The following is a 14,974-nucleotide window of genomic DNA, read 5'->3' as shown; positions in this document are numbered from 1 at the left end:
GTGTGTGTGGTGGGGGGGGGGGGTAAGAACCGATAATGTGCATAAGGGATGGCACAAAAACCTTGACAGCCATGTCTGTGCAACAACTATGACAACATCTATCCAACAAAAACTTGCCTGATTGATTCATAAAACATTTGTTAAAGACAGAAACAGTCTGGTTTTCAAATAATAATGAAAACAAAAGAAAAAAAAACAGCACTGCATCCTGGGTTGAGTGCACACGTCTAATTAATTCATATCTTTGAAGTCTATATACAGTTTCAGACAAAGGCCTTCAGTTAACTTTAATTACATTCAATTACCATAACACTGCAGAATCGCGTGAACAAAAGAGCAACTAGATGTTCAAACATTATCTCTAATGACACTCTAGATACAGAAGCTTCTGCATAATTTGTGTTCAAGCCCTCGCTAACCTTTGGTTTCAGAGTCGTTAAAAAATCAAAACTGGCAAATGTGTCAGAAACCTAAAAGAGAATTTATTAAAAGAAATAGGCTGTTTAAAAATAGAACACATCCTGTGGGAGAGTGAGGCAAATCGGCGAGGGGGCAGAGGAAGACTGAACACAGTGGCCCAGCTGGTCAAGTTTTACAAGGCATTAGGATATAATATCACAGTTGCAACATCAGTCAACATCACGGGTATATATATTTTCAAAATTGTTCCACCCTTATTAAAAAATGGCGAAAGCAGACATCAACACTTTCAGACCAGCTCGCACTTGTTATGGGTGTCAGCATACTAATATTTGCCAATCAGCACTAAAAAAACAACTTACACTATCATTAGTTTTGCTGATATTTAGTCATAAGCCAAAGCATTGGACAAATTAAATAAATATTTCAACCTGATGATGGCATTTAGGAAAAGGGAAGTGCTCATCCAAGTTGATGGGGATGTGAATATGTGTACAAAATGGGATGGCAATTTAAAGTTTTGGAGACATTTCTTTAAAAGTCACAAATGTCCCCCTAAAGGAAGCACTGGGTATGAGTAAAGGAATCATTACATGTAGTAGGAGTCATTTAAAACCCAGAATGTTGTAATTGTGTCCCAAACCATCTGACAGATATTGAGATATTAACGGTTACCACTAACAAGGTTTTAAAAAGCTGCCTTGAAACATGCCTAATCAAAATATAATCAGCAACACATCTCCCCAAGAACAGAAAATAAACTCCGCATTACATTTCTCTCCTTGGAAGAAACATCTAATTGCCAGCAGCAGCCATAAACACCATCACCGCCCCGAGGCTAACGAACAACCTGGAAGCCAAACTCCCTCGGGCTCCAATCACAGAAACATGTTCACCAGATTATGATGTAAACATCAAGAGCTTTTCCCAACCTGCAATATGAATATTGTGTAGCTCTTTCCAGATTGACATTTGCACTGACTAATTGCCATGAAGAAGATGTTGTTGCACAAGATGACTGCTCATCAGCGCTGATAATGTCAACAACGCAATGACACAGCAGGCAGAGAAAGCGAGAGGAAAAACTTTGCATATCAAAGCCTGTCAAGGTTACAGTGCACTAGAACAAGCACATAGGGATGAAATGATGGGTAACTACAGCTATCTGAAGTAGATTTATCTAAAGCGAGATTCAGGCTACTATTAAGAGAGTTACTCTACTTTTTGTATTGGCTGAAGGTAAGAGGAAACAGCTAACGGTCCTCTATGGATACAGTTAATGCATAATTAATGGGAATCCGGTGCAAAACAAATGTTCCAAAGCATTTTTTGCAGGCAGATTTCTAAGGAAGGAAATATGCTGCTAAAGCTGTGAGACAGACAGCTGTGTCGGAGGAAAATGAGATTTACGAAAATTAATCAATGAGAAAACTGAATGCTAATCGTTTGTCACCACAGAATGCTTTAAAATCAGTACAGCTTATTCATCATAAATGATGAATAAACTTGATGACAACATCTGCAAATGTATAATGCCAAATTGTTTTTCAGTACTCACCTGAGGCAGCAGTTCATAATTTCTCCCCGGAAAGAACTTCAAAGCAAGGACTGAAGGCATGTGTGTCAGAATCAGTGCTGTGTGAGCAGTATGTGTGCATATCTCAACCAGCCGCCGCAAACTGGAGGCTGTACCAGCTAAGAGCTGTATGCAGAGGAGGGAATAAGGAACATCCAGTGATGTGATAAACGGAAACCAAATCAAAGGGTGCATCACAGGCGACAGGAAGAAATAGGAAAGAAAGAGACTTAGAGAGGAAGTCAAAGTGAGAGAAGATGAGCGAAAAAAGGTAAACGAGAGGTGACTGGGAAAAAATAGAAAGCCCAGGAGGATGCAGAGATATTGAGTTTTGGGTTTTGATTTTCCGATCAATGCTGAGGACGAAGAAATGCAATATTCTGTGGTGAATTTCTAACTATACTCGTGTGTACTGTAACGGAGAGGGGAGAAACAGAGATATCCGAGCACTGAAGGACATCAGTCAGGGCTTTACTTCAGGTCAGCTACTCACATGTGACTTGATGTACACCTCTCCCAAGTTTCCCAGTAAAATGCTGAGAGGGGGAGTTTCTAAACTATTGATTCCATGAGGAAATTAAGGAGGTTTTGCTGCACGTCTCCGCCCTGATTGTTGTGTAAAGGCTGTGCAGTGAATCCTATGGCTGTAACTGTGTATAAACATAATAGGTTTGGAATATTTGAAAAGTACTACACAGCCAGGGTATTATCTGCATGTTGAGTATTCATTTCCCTACCACACTAAAAGGGATTCAATAATGTATAGACGATTGACTTTTGTTGATGTTTTTCCGGCATTTCTAAAACGTTACTCGTTTTTTATTGACAGTTTGGATTTGTTGGAATGTCTTGCTGGGTGGTTAGTTAACTTTGCTCCCATATTTTTGTAAGTTTGAACGTGTTGCAGGCAGGTTTTTAGCATTAGCTGTTCACCAATGTACAACCCAAATACAAAAAATACATCTAAAAAGAGTTTTGGATGTTCACATTAAAAAGCGCGTAAACCCTTTGAGAGTGTAGACAACAGAAGCAGCTTTGGAAACGGCACTGCAGGCTAAAATATTGATGCAGTGTCCTGGTTGCATCACTGTAGTGACAGATATCAAAGCAAGATGTCAAGCCACCAGTAAAGCAGAAATGTGTTGCAATCTGATTTAAATGTGCATTGAAGTCTGTATTAATGTGGGGGAAGAGGGGGTATAAACAGTTTAAGAATTCTCTTATATCTCACAAGACATGTTTGATCACAGCACAAGAAGGACTGGGACTGGTTAGTCACACAGAGTTAAAACAAGACACACAGCTTCCATTCAGACATGTTTGAAAGGCAGGGGGAGTTTTAGAAGGATGACTTTTATGTAATTTTTTTTAATGTGGGTGAAGCTTTTTGTCGAATGCTTTTGTGTTTTCCTTATATCCAATTGGATTGATTCAGAGGCGGGATTAACTGTGACCTGAACAGTTAAACAGCAGCCTGGTGGTAAATGAGTTCTTTACTTGGGAGTTTGGTTAAACTGTTTTCATTCATTTAAACTGTAAAGCCTTTTATAAATATAAGGAAAGCGTACAAATCAGCGTTTGTGGCGAGCTGACATTAGCATTCATTCTGTGGTTGCCTGGCAAAATAAAATAACAAATTCTCCGTCTGATTCAGGCCTCTTTAACTAAAACAAAGCAGTGCAGTCAGTGCAGCATCTTGCGTTTTCAACCTAAAAAAGCTCTGATTAGCTACCTGACATTGTCAATCAGCTGCTGGTGCTCCTCTGCGATCAAGATGTCGGGCAGCGCCTCAGCCAGACTCTCCACGTCCCTCTCTGCAGCGTACCGCTTCAGAACCTCAAACAGCTGCTCCTTCACATCCAGCTCCTCCCCTAGCACTTCCTCCACCTGAGGGGTAAACAAACGCCCGTACATTAACTCATACAGAAAATGAAAATGCACCAATCACATACAATTTCAAACATTTATTTCACACCCACTTTCTTATTGAACTCCATGGCCTTGTGGGCGCGGCTCTCCCTGATGCTGTCCCCGCTCTGCGACAACACCCTCATACTGCTGCTCAGCCTCTTGGGCCGCCGGGCCATACTGAGCACGCCCAGACGCAGAGGCCGCCCCTGAGCGGCTTTGATCATGGCCGCTGCCGTTTCATGATGCTTCACTGGGATGCCGTTGACCTCCATGACATAGTCCCCGGCCTTGAGGCCATTGCGACCGGCAGGACCGTTGGGCATGCAGTCCTCCACCATCAGAGGGCAGTCTCCGATGATGGTGAAGCCAAAACGGCCATCTGGGCCAGGAGTGACGTCAATCTGAGGAAGGGGAAAGTACTTAAAGGTACCCTATTATGCAAAATGCACTTGTTGATGTATTTTATACATACATATGTGTCCCCTGTGTGTCAGGTGACTCACAAAGTGTCCGAAAATACAACCCTCTCTAGTTTCCTCCTTACCCACATCTCTAAAAACGGGGGTACAACGGAGCTGATCAAGATTTGCTGCGGTCATGACGTAATATCGGAAATGCGGGCTGGCTTTACGCCCACGGCCCTATCAGAAACATCGCTGAATCAGAAACAATGCGCGACGTGTATTGGAAGTAATATGGTCTGTGTTTACATTAGTAAGCATCGCTAACACTCTCTACTGGAGAGAGTATGTGTAAAAAAGCAGGATATAAAAAGGTACTCACCTTGTGGTTAACACGCGAGAGAAAAAGCATTTGAGCTCCATACCATTTCAGAAATAATCCTTGATGTGGTTTGGAACATAATATGGCGTTTAATCACGGCAGCGTTTAGCTGAGTATCTGGGTAGGATTCTCCTGCATGAGCTCTCTTTTTTTAATTTCTTTTTTTTAAAGCTACGGACCCAGAATCAGCACTACTCTAACAAGGCTGAAATAGAGGGGTATGAGGCATGGCTAGAATGGATGATCTGTTTGGTATATTGAGAAAAACACTTCATAGACATGTTTTTTATACATCTGAGACCTATAATATATGCCGAGAAATATTATAATAGGAGACCTTTAAGTGTGTTTTTACTGACTCTCCCTTAATTTTGAGCAAACCTGTTCGATGCGTGACACTACTCCGATGCTAGGTGGCACCGTCTTGAGGGTCTGAGCCAGAGCGACAAGCGCCGGTGTGCTGAGGTTGGTCACATCCTGGCCCTCGATGTCCACCACCTGGTCCCCGGGCTGCAGGCCAGCCAGGTAGGCACTACTGCCCTCCACCACGGACAGGATGTAGCTGGGCCCAGTGCCACCCAGTCGGAAGCCGAACGCCTCGGGCCAGTTCTGATTGGTTGCTGGGAGGCCAAGGTCTGGAAGATGGACAGAAAAGGAAAATTGCAAAATGCTGCAAGTTCATTAACAAGTGACAGTCAAAGGCCAGCAAGAATTGTGTCTGTTGAGACTTCAATGGGTTTTTAATTGGAAGGTGAAATGTGTTACTGCTTAAAGGATATGTATGTCACACTAGCATGAAAGAACATTGTTAATCTGGAGCAAGCTGCTCATACAGACGAGCAGGTTGCGAGCTGTTAAATGGAGGTCAAACAGTACAGTTAAATAGGGCATCCCAGTAATGCAAACTGACGAGCTGTAGCAGCAGGTAAATCGGTAATTCATGTAATGAAGCCACGCATATAAAGTAATAAAGCCACACATATACTGTATAGTAAAGACACAGAATGCACAATCCAGATTTTAAGATGTTTTCTATTCGATGAATGAAAGAAGAGAGAGAATAAGGTTATTTCTGACTTTTATTATTTAACCCACATGAACCGCTGGCCTTCCCCTGGTCACTGGCCTCATTCTACTGCGGTAGGAAGAGTCCCAACAGGCTCACTTCATCTCAACTCATCTAGATATGTCCAAGATATTTATAGAACATTTTAGGGAACTGTGTCCATGTTCTGTTTTCTCACCAAACACAACATAATCGCTTAATATGCAGGTTCAAAACATGATAATTCACAACCCTTGTGCTTGTAAAAACTCCTGTGTAATTGAGTTCAATTATTATCTTGTATTTTTTTTGTACTTGCTCTCTTGCATTGCACTTTTCCCATTTGCATTAAGAGGCTAATTGCAGCTTAAATAAGGCAGAATTGTATCATTTCTAACTTCATCAAATGTTTGTCAAAAAACAAAAAAACTCAGGCAAAGCTGAAGAAAGTCAGAAAGAAATAGACTCAATTAGAGATGGGAAGGAAGAAAACAAACTAAAAAGTGCACGAGAAGTGAGAAAATGAGACTTAGATTTACGAAGAAATGTAGAAATATCTGATCTGCTTCACTGCGAAAAAAGACAAGGCAGTTCTCAGTTTAGCAAAGGGCAAAATATTCAGGGAGCGATGTGGCTGAGTGAATAAAACATGTCAAATCTGAAGGCAACCAAAGAGTCACAGAATGAGTTGTCAGCTTGCAGGGAAGAAACATCAAACAGCAGCTGATTATTGATCTAAAATAGATTGGGAAATCACTGACATGGAGCTGTGGATCAAAATCCTCCCCATCAGAACACATGCAGCACTCAGAGGATTGTCAAGACTTCTGTCAGTCCTTTTCTCTCAGCCTGCGACCTAGTTACACAATGTCAGCATAAGCTCTCCTCTTTATCTTAACTCCATCAGATGAAGCAATTCAGGAAGTACAAAGTACAATTCAGAGAAAGAGACTTACAGAAATCTTTGGAGGCACTCCGGGTTCCAGACTTGCTCTGGCGCAGGGAGAAGCGACCCTTTCTGCTCAGGAAGCGCCTCATCCTCGCCCGGCTGGCGGCAGGGCACGTTCCAGCCAGCCTTCCTTTGCCCCCGGCCCGGAGGGTGGTGCAGCCAAAGGGTGTCTTTGGACACCTTTGTGCTGCTCCTCACCTGAGCTCACTGCCTCCAAAAGCCTCTACAGAGCAAGGCAAATCAAGTGTGCCTAAAAGGTCACATCTGTAGGTTATCATGGGGCGACGCCTCCCACTGTTCTCAATCAGAAAACCAGCGGTAAGCAGCTGTGGAGAGGGGGGCCGCAGGAAGGGGGAGAGCATCTGAAAGAAAGGCTCTCCACCTGGGTGAGGCAGTCCAGCCTCAGCTTCTATCTAAACCCAATGGCTGAGAGATGATCAGGAAAGTGGGACACGCTCACTTGGTCCTGAAATGGTTCTTTGCAAGAAAAGGTACTGTGAAGCCCCATTTTTCTATAAATACCTTTCCCTCTCTCTCTGTCCCACCCTCTTTCTCTGCCTTCTTCGGTTGCTCATGTGGATAGGGCCCTCTCTGAGGGCTGAGGAGTGACCCAGAAACCAGTGTGTGTTGCACCAGCCGGGGACACTTCTCTGATTAAAGCGGCTGTTTTAACCTTGCTGCTCCAGCACCAGTTACAGCCTGCAGATATATGCTAAAAGCTGCATGCAATATTTCAGCTTGGTGAAATAAGTGTAGCAGGGCAATTATTTATAAAGTTTACAGAACAACATCAGAAAGAACAAGCCTGGAGAGTGCATGTGTCCCAGAGGTTGCTGTGTTTTACCTGGCAGGTGTGCGTGCTTTTAAAGCAGGTGGTATTCCCACGATGAGATGGAAGATGACATTCTCTCTACAGCTACACACTTCTTTAAACAAAGAGAAGAAATGAAATAAGACCGCTGCACAGGATGATAAAATGCTAAGGACAATAATACAACATGATTAAACTTGCAGACAGGACAGGGTAAGGTAGATTGGTAATAGCAAGACATCACCATTTACAGTAACCAAGTATTTGGTTGCTTCTCTTTATATCATTTTGATAGATTTCACACTGAAGGGTCAGACAAAAATCATGATCGCAACAAAGATAAATGAGAGCCAACTGTATAAGAAAATAGCATTTATTTGATGCAAACTCTGCTCGAGTAAACTGAAAAAATGTAGTTTCTGGTTTATCTGTCATGCTTAAAGATGCATTATGCTTTAACACTGCACTGTGGGAGGTTAATGGTCTCCTTAGATGGCCTCAACAGGCAGGCACACGCCACAGTTGTTGATCAGTCCGTCTTCAAAAAGGCATCACATTTCAATTTGAAGGTGAAAAGAACATCTGAGAGCAGAAACACTGCGGAATGATGCCGATTTAGGTAATAAAATACAAAGACATTTCATTTTTTGACTGCAGCAAATAAAGGAGACCAGGCTACAGGAACAAAGATTAAAGGCAAAGAATGTTCCGTTTGTACCACCTAACAAGAGATATGCACCTAAACAAAATAGGAGGCATACTGAACGCAGTGCAATTAAATAAATGAACAAAAAATAAAACATGATGGTCCTCATGCCCACTCATTCTTTAGGTTTCACACAGACATCTTTTGTTCTAATTATGTAGCTTTAAACTTTAGAAACACTTTGGCCTTTGTTAAGTTATCAAATCTCACACATGAGCTTACATAAACTCTACACAGTTCTTGGCTACAGGGAAAGTCCAGCCAAATGTATCAGTGCATAGTCAGTGACCCCGTGGATCATACAATGACAGTCTGTATCTCCACCTCTGGGGATGTGATGACGTATTCCTCTTGCTGCTGCACCATGTGTATTCCCTCCTCCTCCACCGTCTCTTCAGTTGTCAGCATAGTTACTGTCCCATCTGGCGTCTCCACGGTACCCGTCGTGGCCAGTAGCGTGCCGTCGCTGATGGCTGAGGCCAGCGTCATGGCCACCTGCTCCGTCAGGCTCTCTGGTGTAGCGATGGTGATGGTGTCCCCGCAGTCAGAGATGGAGGCGCCCTCCTCGTTCATCGCCACGTTGCGCACGATGATCTGGTGGCTGCCCGTGTTGCCGGCGGCCTGCGATTGGCTGACAATCCGCTGCACCACTTTCATGATGGTGTTTCCCATCTGACAGGTTTGGTAGAAAAGAGGTAGGAGATGAGGCGTAAGATAATGAAAACCCAATTAACGGTCCTTATCAGATCATTTGATTCTCACGCTCTGCGCAAACTCTACAGATGTCATTTTGTGCGCTAGTGTGTGTATTTGTGTATACTGACCTCATTTTGGCTGTCTTGAAGGAGTGTAAGCTCTTCTTCTTGCACGTCCTCGTCTGTTTGAGTCTAAAAGAAATGAGGGAAATAAAGTTCGTCACAAATATGAGCAGAATGTTAGGAAGTATTAATTACATGCATTTGATTCAATATGTGTTCTGATTCTAGCCATAAGAACCTTGGAATATAAAGAGCACAATCCGCTCTACTTTTTGGAGATATTGTTATTTAAGTTTAGTGTAACTTGCTGTCAACTACATAGTCCACCACTAGTTAAGTCCTTTACTTTTCATTCAGACATGAGTGGTCTTGTATTCAGTCGGTTAATTGATAACAGTGTGCAGCTTTGGAGTTAATACTTGGTCGAGCCTCTTTCACAATCAAATCTAATAAGTCTAATATGTGTAATTGTAAAGTGCTTTGAGCACCTGTAAAAGCGCTCTAATAAAAAATGTAATGCATTATTATTATCATTATTATTATTATTAATAACTTTCAACCCATTGTTTCCTGCAGCCATGGATCAAACCGGCGTACTGTATGTGGGAACATTTATCTTAACAGTCAAGAGTGGGGATTGTCCACAGTATTGAGTATGTTAGTCGCTTTGGATAAAAGCGTCTAACAAGTAACATGTAATGTAAAAAGAGATATCTTCCCTTCATAAGCATTGTTATTTCTACTGTGGAATTTGTAAGAAAAGGAGTCTTTTTTTTTTTATGGTCCTTGGTCTTGGAATGACCTTCAATCAAGCCTTAAGCTGACGGCACTTGTCCCTATAGCCTGTTTTAAATTGAAGTTGTCTGAGGTCCTTACCACCAGCTGCCCTTGCAGTAATAAGTAGTACCTTTCTTACTGTCCCAAATGTGCACAATGTAGTGACTGCTTTTCGCTTTTCGTTTACTAAATCGAAATGTTCTTTATTTTTGCAAATAATGTACCAAAAGGTATTATGGAAAATGTATGTGTTCTGTGTATATTTGATTGGTAACAGCTGGGCTAAATGTGTTTCTCTACTAACCTGTTGCTCCTGCGTTGTTCCATTCACCTCCATTGTGAAGTGGACCTGATGGAGGACCTCGTGGGAACCAGCCTCTACCACACTGAGCACAGCAGTCTGAGCCTCTACCATCCCCTCTTCCTCCACCTCTTCCTCCTCTGGCTGATGCTCCAAAACCACCACTTCATGCTGCTGGCCTGCCACTGCATCATCGACTCCTGTGAAATGCACAAAGACCTGTCATTGGATTTTCTTAATCTATTTCTCAATCTTGTACATTGTCGACTTTGATATAAAAGGACTCCATGAATTTGCTTTGATAGAATAGAATGTAAAGGACCGTCAAGCTACTTTGTTTAACACAAACATACTTATCACAAAATAACAGCAAAATCTGACCTTTTTGTATACCATCTTTGCTGACTAAGATCTCCTTATATTGAACAAAGCGGATCTTTTCTGTGCAGGGTGTGAGGGCCTTTAGATGTCTTGTGAGGGCACCGGACTCTCTGAAAGACTGGCCACAAAGGGTACAGCGATACGGCCGCTCATCTGTGAGGAAACAGGAAGAAAGTTATCATATAAGCTGTTTTAGAAGACATGGAATCATAAACAAAACAGTCTTTGTTAACTATCTGTACCAGTGTGACGACGATTGTGACGAATCAGGGAGCCTTTGGTGCGAAAGGAGGTTCCACATAGGTCACATGAGAAGTTCTTCTGGTCACTGTGAGTTTTCATATGAGTTCTCAAGATGTTGGTCTGTGGGGTAAAAATATAACATATCATAAAGAAAAGCACTGGCAACATGAAGTGTAATAAATACACAGCCTGGTATTATTCATGAAAGATATTTCTGACAAGGAAATCTGATCTCAGGTCCCCAGTTAAACACAAATACATTTTAGGACTTACAGTTTTAAATGTCTTGTCACAAAGTTGGCAAATGTAGCGTCCCTCCTGGTTAACTTTGTAAACAACAGACTTGTCACTCTCAGCATTGTCCGATAAGGATCCTTCCGTCCCATCGGATTGGTCATTGACTTTGGGTGAAACTATTTTCTTCCTGCGACCTCTGCCAAAAGTACCACTGCTTTCATCTGTGTGAAATAAAGATACAAATTACAATGTAGCCCCCCTGGAGAATCTAATTTACAGGTTGAACCAAAATGATGAATGAAGAAATACAAAATATGTAATTTATACTTAGGTAAACTTGATGTGAACAGTATGTATTTTAGTGTTGCACTGATGGTTGGTTCAAACAAACAATTATTATAAGTAACCTTGCCCTCAGGAGGAAATGTTGATGTTTCTTTCACAATAATTGGCAAATATATGATGATACAATTTAGATTCAGCCTTAATGTTGACCCACCGTTAGTGATCTTCACTCGCTCATCTGAGGATGCACCTTTAGCTGTTTTCACCTCTGAAGAAGAACTTCCATTTGCTGCAGTAACCTGGTAAAATATAGATATGTATTCGATACTGCAGTTTAAAGTGTAAACTGGATATTAAACCACACACACCACAGTCCATACCTCTTGGTTGGCCTCCATGCGTTTGCAGTTTTGTTGCAGCTTGTGCTGGATGAAAGCCTCCAGCGTGGAGAACTCGGTCTGACAGCGTCCACATTTGTGCACATCTTCATCTGACAGGCAAAGAGAAATGCACAATATAGCATAAGACAACTTTGTTAAGTATCTGTGCCACCTAGCTGATGTAAACTGCTCACTGAATGGACTTCTAAACTGAGTAAAGCTGCAGCGGTAAAACAACTAGCTTATGTGGTTGCTAATGGCAGTTAGCTGCTAGCAACATTTCATGATGGAGGAAGTGAGCTAGGCCCAAACACAATATCTATAAATATTTCAGTCTTGATTCCGAAAGTAAGAGAGTAAACCTTCATCTCCCAGTGTTGTCTGGATGGTGATCGTCTCGTTGCCGTCCGTCGTTTGCTCCGTCTCTGTTTCTGCCGTATGATTATTTTCTACATTCATGTCTCCGTCTCTGTCGCAACGCAGCTATAAAGGAGCGAAAACATGGCGGATTTACGACCGCGTAGTCATAACAACACAAGGGCGCGTGCGTGCCTCTTATCATAGATAGAGGGAAGAAAACAAGAAACAATTTTTGAATGAATATTTCTAGCATAATAATATGCTTGAATTGTGGTGTGTGTGTGTGTGTGTGTGTGTGTGTGTGTGTGTGTGTGTTTAAGGTTCAACAAAATGTAAGAGTATATTCTAATACATCTTATTGTGTATGCTGTGTTACATTCTTTAAAGTGTATTTGCTAAAGAAAACCCTGTTTTGTTTGAATGTTTTAAAGAAATAAATGGATCTTTGTTTTAAGACAAGAAATTAATGTTGACTTCTGGTGTGTTCATTTTATTTTTATTTAGTTTTACGTTCATCCCATTAATTACTTTCATATATATATATTAACCTATGCATCTATTTCATTTAAAGTATTACTGTTTCATTCATCATTATATTTTTAACCTATACATAAAAGAAAAACATACTTTGATCACATTTTTTTCTTATGGTGCATTAAACGGTCTGAAATACATTTCGACAAATGACAAAGATGGCTTCTTTGGATCCCTTTATATGTTAAATATTTATTATTGAACGTTATCTATTTGATCTGATAATACTAATATATCTGTCAAAGATTATCTGCATCTGTATCTTTATGCCATGGCTACGATGGCACGGTAATATCAAAATGCTTATTAAAACATTGAAAACATATCCAAAAGAAAAAATACTACTAAATTATCAGAGCTATCAATTAATCTATTCAAGCGTGGGACAGATGTGGGGCCATGGAATACAGAATGTAAATTTGCTTTCACATGCTCTATAGTCCAATATTAATTACACCAAGGTGATGTTTCAAGCACAACTGCTCTTCATCTGTAGAGTATGCAGAAACATTGCGTACATATACAGATACGTCACTACATATTACATAATCATTTTATCAAGGGCCCAAAAGCCAGTGTGCAGGTCAAGGATTCATGCGTAAATATCCTGACGAAATTGTATTTTGGTCTAACCGTCTATACTTTCTCATAGTAATTTAAATAGATAACATTTCAATTTCTATAGATTAAGAGTCTATATCACAGAAAACTGATGTGAGGCTCCATGTTATGCTCTTTACCTACTTTGGTGATGGATATTTTTACAGTGTTTTACTTTGTTATTTGTTCAGAATACCTAAGGCATTTAATATTGACTTAAAGGCCTTTACAGTTTCAACAGGATGTGGTCAAAGGTTCAGTCAGAAACATTGATTTGAGGGGGATTTATGGATAATATTGCATTTTTCCCCTTAAAGAACCTTTAAATGTAAATATGTATTTAATAATGGTAAAACATTGTTAACCATCACACAAAGATAGGTGGTGAAGGCCATACCAGGCATCAATTTGTATATGTTCACAGTTAGAAAATAAATGTAATGTTGATAGCTTACTGTAATTTTCTTGCAGGTTAACTTGCTCAGAGAAATAAGGAGGCTGTACAAGACCAATAAGTCCAAACTGTTAAAGATGAAAGGAAAGCACTGCAACAGGTGGTTTATTGGGAGGTTTGTCCATGTTGGAGTTGAATCAAGGATAACTATTCACGACACAACAGTAAACAAAAAACGCTTTACGGCAGTAAAAATGGCTTCTCAGTTCAGCGGCGTGCTGCAGTTGACAGATCTTGATGATTTTATCACTCCCTCTCAGGTAGTTGAGCTAATATAACATTCTAACATATTCATAATAAGTATCTTAAAATAGCATCGTTTACACTAATGATTTACGCCCTATATAAATGCAGCAGATAGCGAAAACATACTGAAAATAGCGAGCATCAGTATCTGTTAGATGTCATATCAGTGCTGCTGATATGACATCCACTTTTAACCTTTATAATAAACACTTAATAAAAGCTTGACAAAAACTCACCATAAAGCGCTGTTGGCTTATTCGTTTAACAGTTAATGGTAACACAACCAGCCAGCGTTAAAATATACAAATGTGGTAGGTAGTTAGCTTGCTGCTAATGTTAGCATTTATGTAACTACGAAGACAGAGGTTGGAGCTAGTTAGTTAACAGGTAATAACTTGTTTTTTTCTCGGTTAAGTTTTAATTATTCATTATCTTTCCTTTTGTTGCTTTCCCTCAGTTCAGATAGGGGCATTTGGATAGTGTTATAAATTGCTGTCTTCATAAAGTTCATAACAAATAATCAAAGATAAGTATTTTGTAGTTGTGTTTACAAGTGTGGTTTCTGTTTTTCAGGAATGCGTCAAACCTGTGAAAATAGAAAAAAAACTTGGTAAATCGGTGGCCAAAATTCAGATAGAAGATGATGGCAGTTATGTCCAGGTCAACAAGGTTAGTATCTAGCCCAAACATTACCTTTACGTAAAATATAGGTGTTGCATGAGCGTTTACCTTGAATTCATTAACCTCATGTTTGCAGGATGGAGGGAAACAGAAGCTGGAGAAAGCAAAGATCACACTAGAAGACTGTTTGGCCTGCAGCGGCTGCATCACCTCAGCTGAGAGCGTCCTCATCACACAGCAAAGCCATGAGGAGCTCCTCAAAGTGCTTCACAACAACAAGGTAGAGATGGACGGATGTGTTCGAATGCTTGTGTAGTATTTGTTCGGTTACTTTGCCATTGGAATGTGATAATTGCTGGTTTCACGGTATATATAACATCCTCCACAGGCCAACGCTGAAGAACACAAGGTTGTGGTGGTGTCCGTTTCACCGCAGTCCAGAGCTTCCATCGCTGCACACTTTGACCTCAGCAGTACTGAGGCAGGCAGGAGGCTTACTTCTTTCTTTAAAGGCATTGGTGAGTGATACACAGGGTTCTTACGGTCATTAAAAACCTGGAAAAGTCATGGAAATTCAAAATGCTAATTCCAGGCCC

General features: G+C 40.8%; 3 protein-coding genes across 3 annotated transcripts in view; 1 reads left to right on the top strand and 2 right to left on the bottom strand.

Moving 5' to 3' along the window:
• Positions 1-7,087, bottom strand: part of grid2ipa (glutamate receptor, ionotropic, delta 2 (Grid2) interacting protein, a) — a 25,067-nt gene extending 17,980 nt beyond the window's left edge. Inside the window, exons 1-4 of the mRNA XM_010793657.1 lie at positions 6,692-7,087; positions 5,072-5,325; positions 3,976-4,308; positions 3,729-3,883 (exon numbers count right to left, since the gene is read on the bottom strand). Coding sequence (XP_010791959.1) covers positions 3,729-3,883; positions 3,976-4,308; positions 5,072-5,325; positions 6,692-6,773 — 824 coding nt within the window. The 5' untranslated portion in view covers positions 6,774-7,087. The remainder of the gene's footprint in view (positions 1-3,728; positions 3,884-3,975; positions 4,309-5,071; positions 5,326-6,691) is intronic.
• A 1,276-nt stretch (positions 7,088-8,363) lies between these two features.
• e4f1 (E4F transcription factor 1) lies at positions 8,364-12,040 on the bottom strand. Its single transcript, XM_010794293.1, has 9 exons — positions 11,926-12,040; positions 11,564-11,673; positions 11,398-11,482; positions 10,935-11,119; positions 10,661-10,781; positions 10,419-10,571; positions 10,012-10,237; positions 9,022-9,088; positions 8,364-8,873 (listed from the first exon to the last, which is right to left on the bottom strand). Exons 1-9 carry the CDS (start codon positions 12,020-12,022, stop codon positions 8,499-8,501), a joined length of 1,419 nt encoding a protein of 472 aa, XP_010792595.1. The 5' UTR covers positions 12,023-12,040; the 3' UTR covers positions 8,364-8,498.
• Positions 12,041-13,697: 1,657 nt separating this feature from the next.
• Positions 13,698-14,974, top strand: part of LOC104965334 (cytosolic Fe-S cluster assembly factor narfl-like) — a 1,911-nt gene continuing 634 nt past the window's right edge. Inside the window, exons 1-4 of the mRNA XM_010794292.1 lie at positions 13,698-13,771; positions 14,331-14,426; positions 14,515-14,658; positions 14,767-14,896. Coding sequence (XP_010792594.1) covers positions 13,706-13,771; positions 14,331-14,426; positions 14,515-14,658; positions 14,767-14,896 — 436 coding nt within the window. The 5' untranslated portion in view covers positions 13,698-13,705. The remainder of the gene's footprint in view (positions 13,772-14,330; positions 14,427-14,514; positions 14,659-14,766; positions 14,897-14,974) is intronic.

This window comes from Notothenia coriiceps, unplaced genomic scaffold (assembly GCF_000735185.1).
Source record: "Notothenia coriiceps isolate Sejong01 unplaced genomic scaffold, NC01 NC01_scaffold00037244, whole genome shotgun sequence".
In the NCBI taxonomy this organism is placed as follows: domain Eukaryota; kingdom Metazoa; phylum Chordata; class Actinopteri; order Perciformes; family Nototheniidae; genus Notothenia; species Notothenia coriiceps.
Note: the sequence above shows the minus strand (reverse complement) of the source record. Positions and strands in the feature narration are given on the sequence as shown.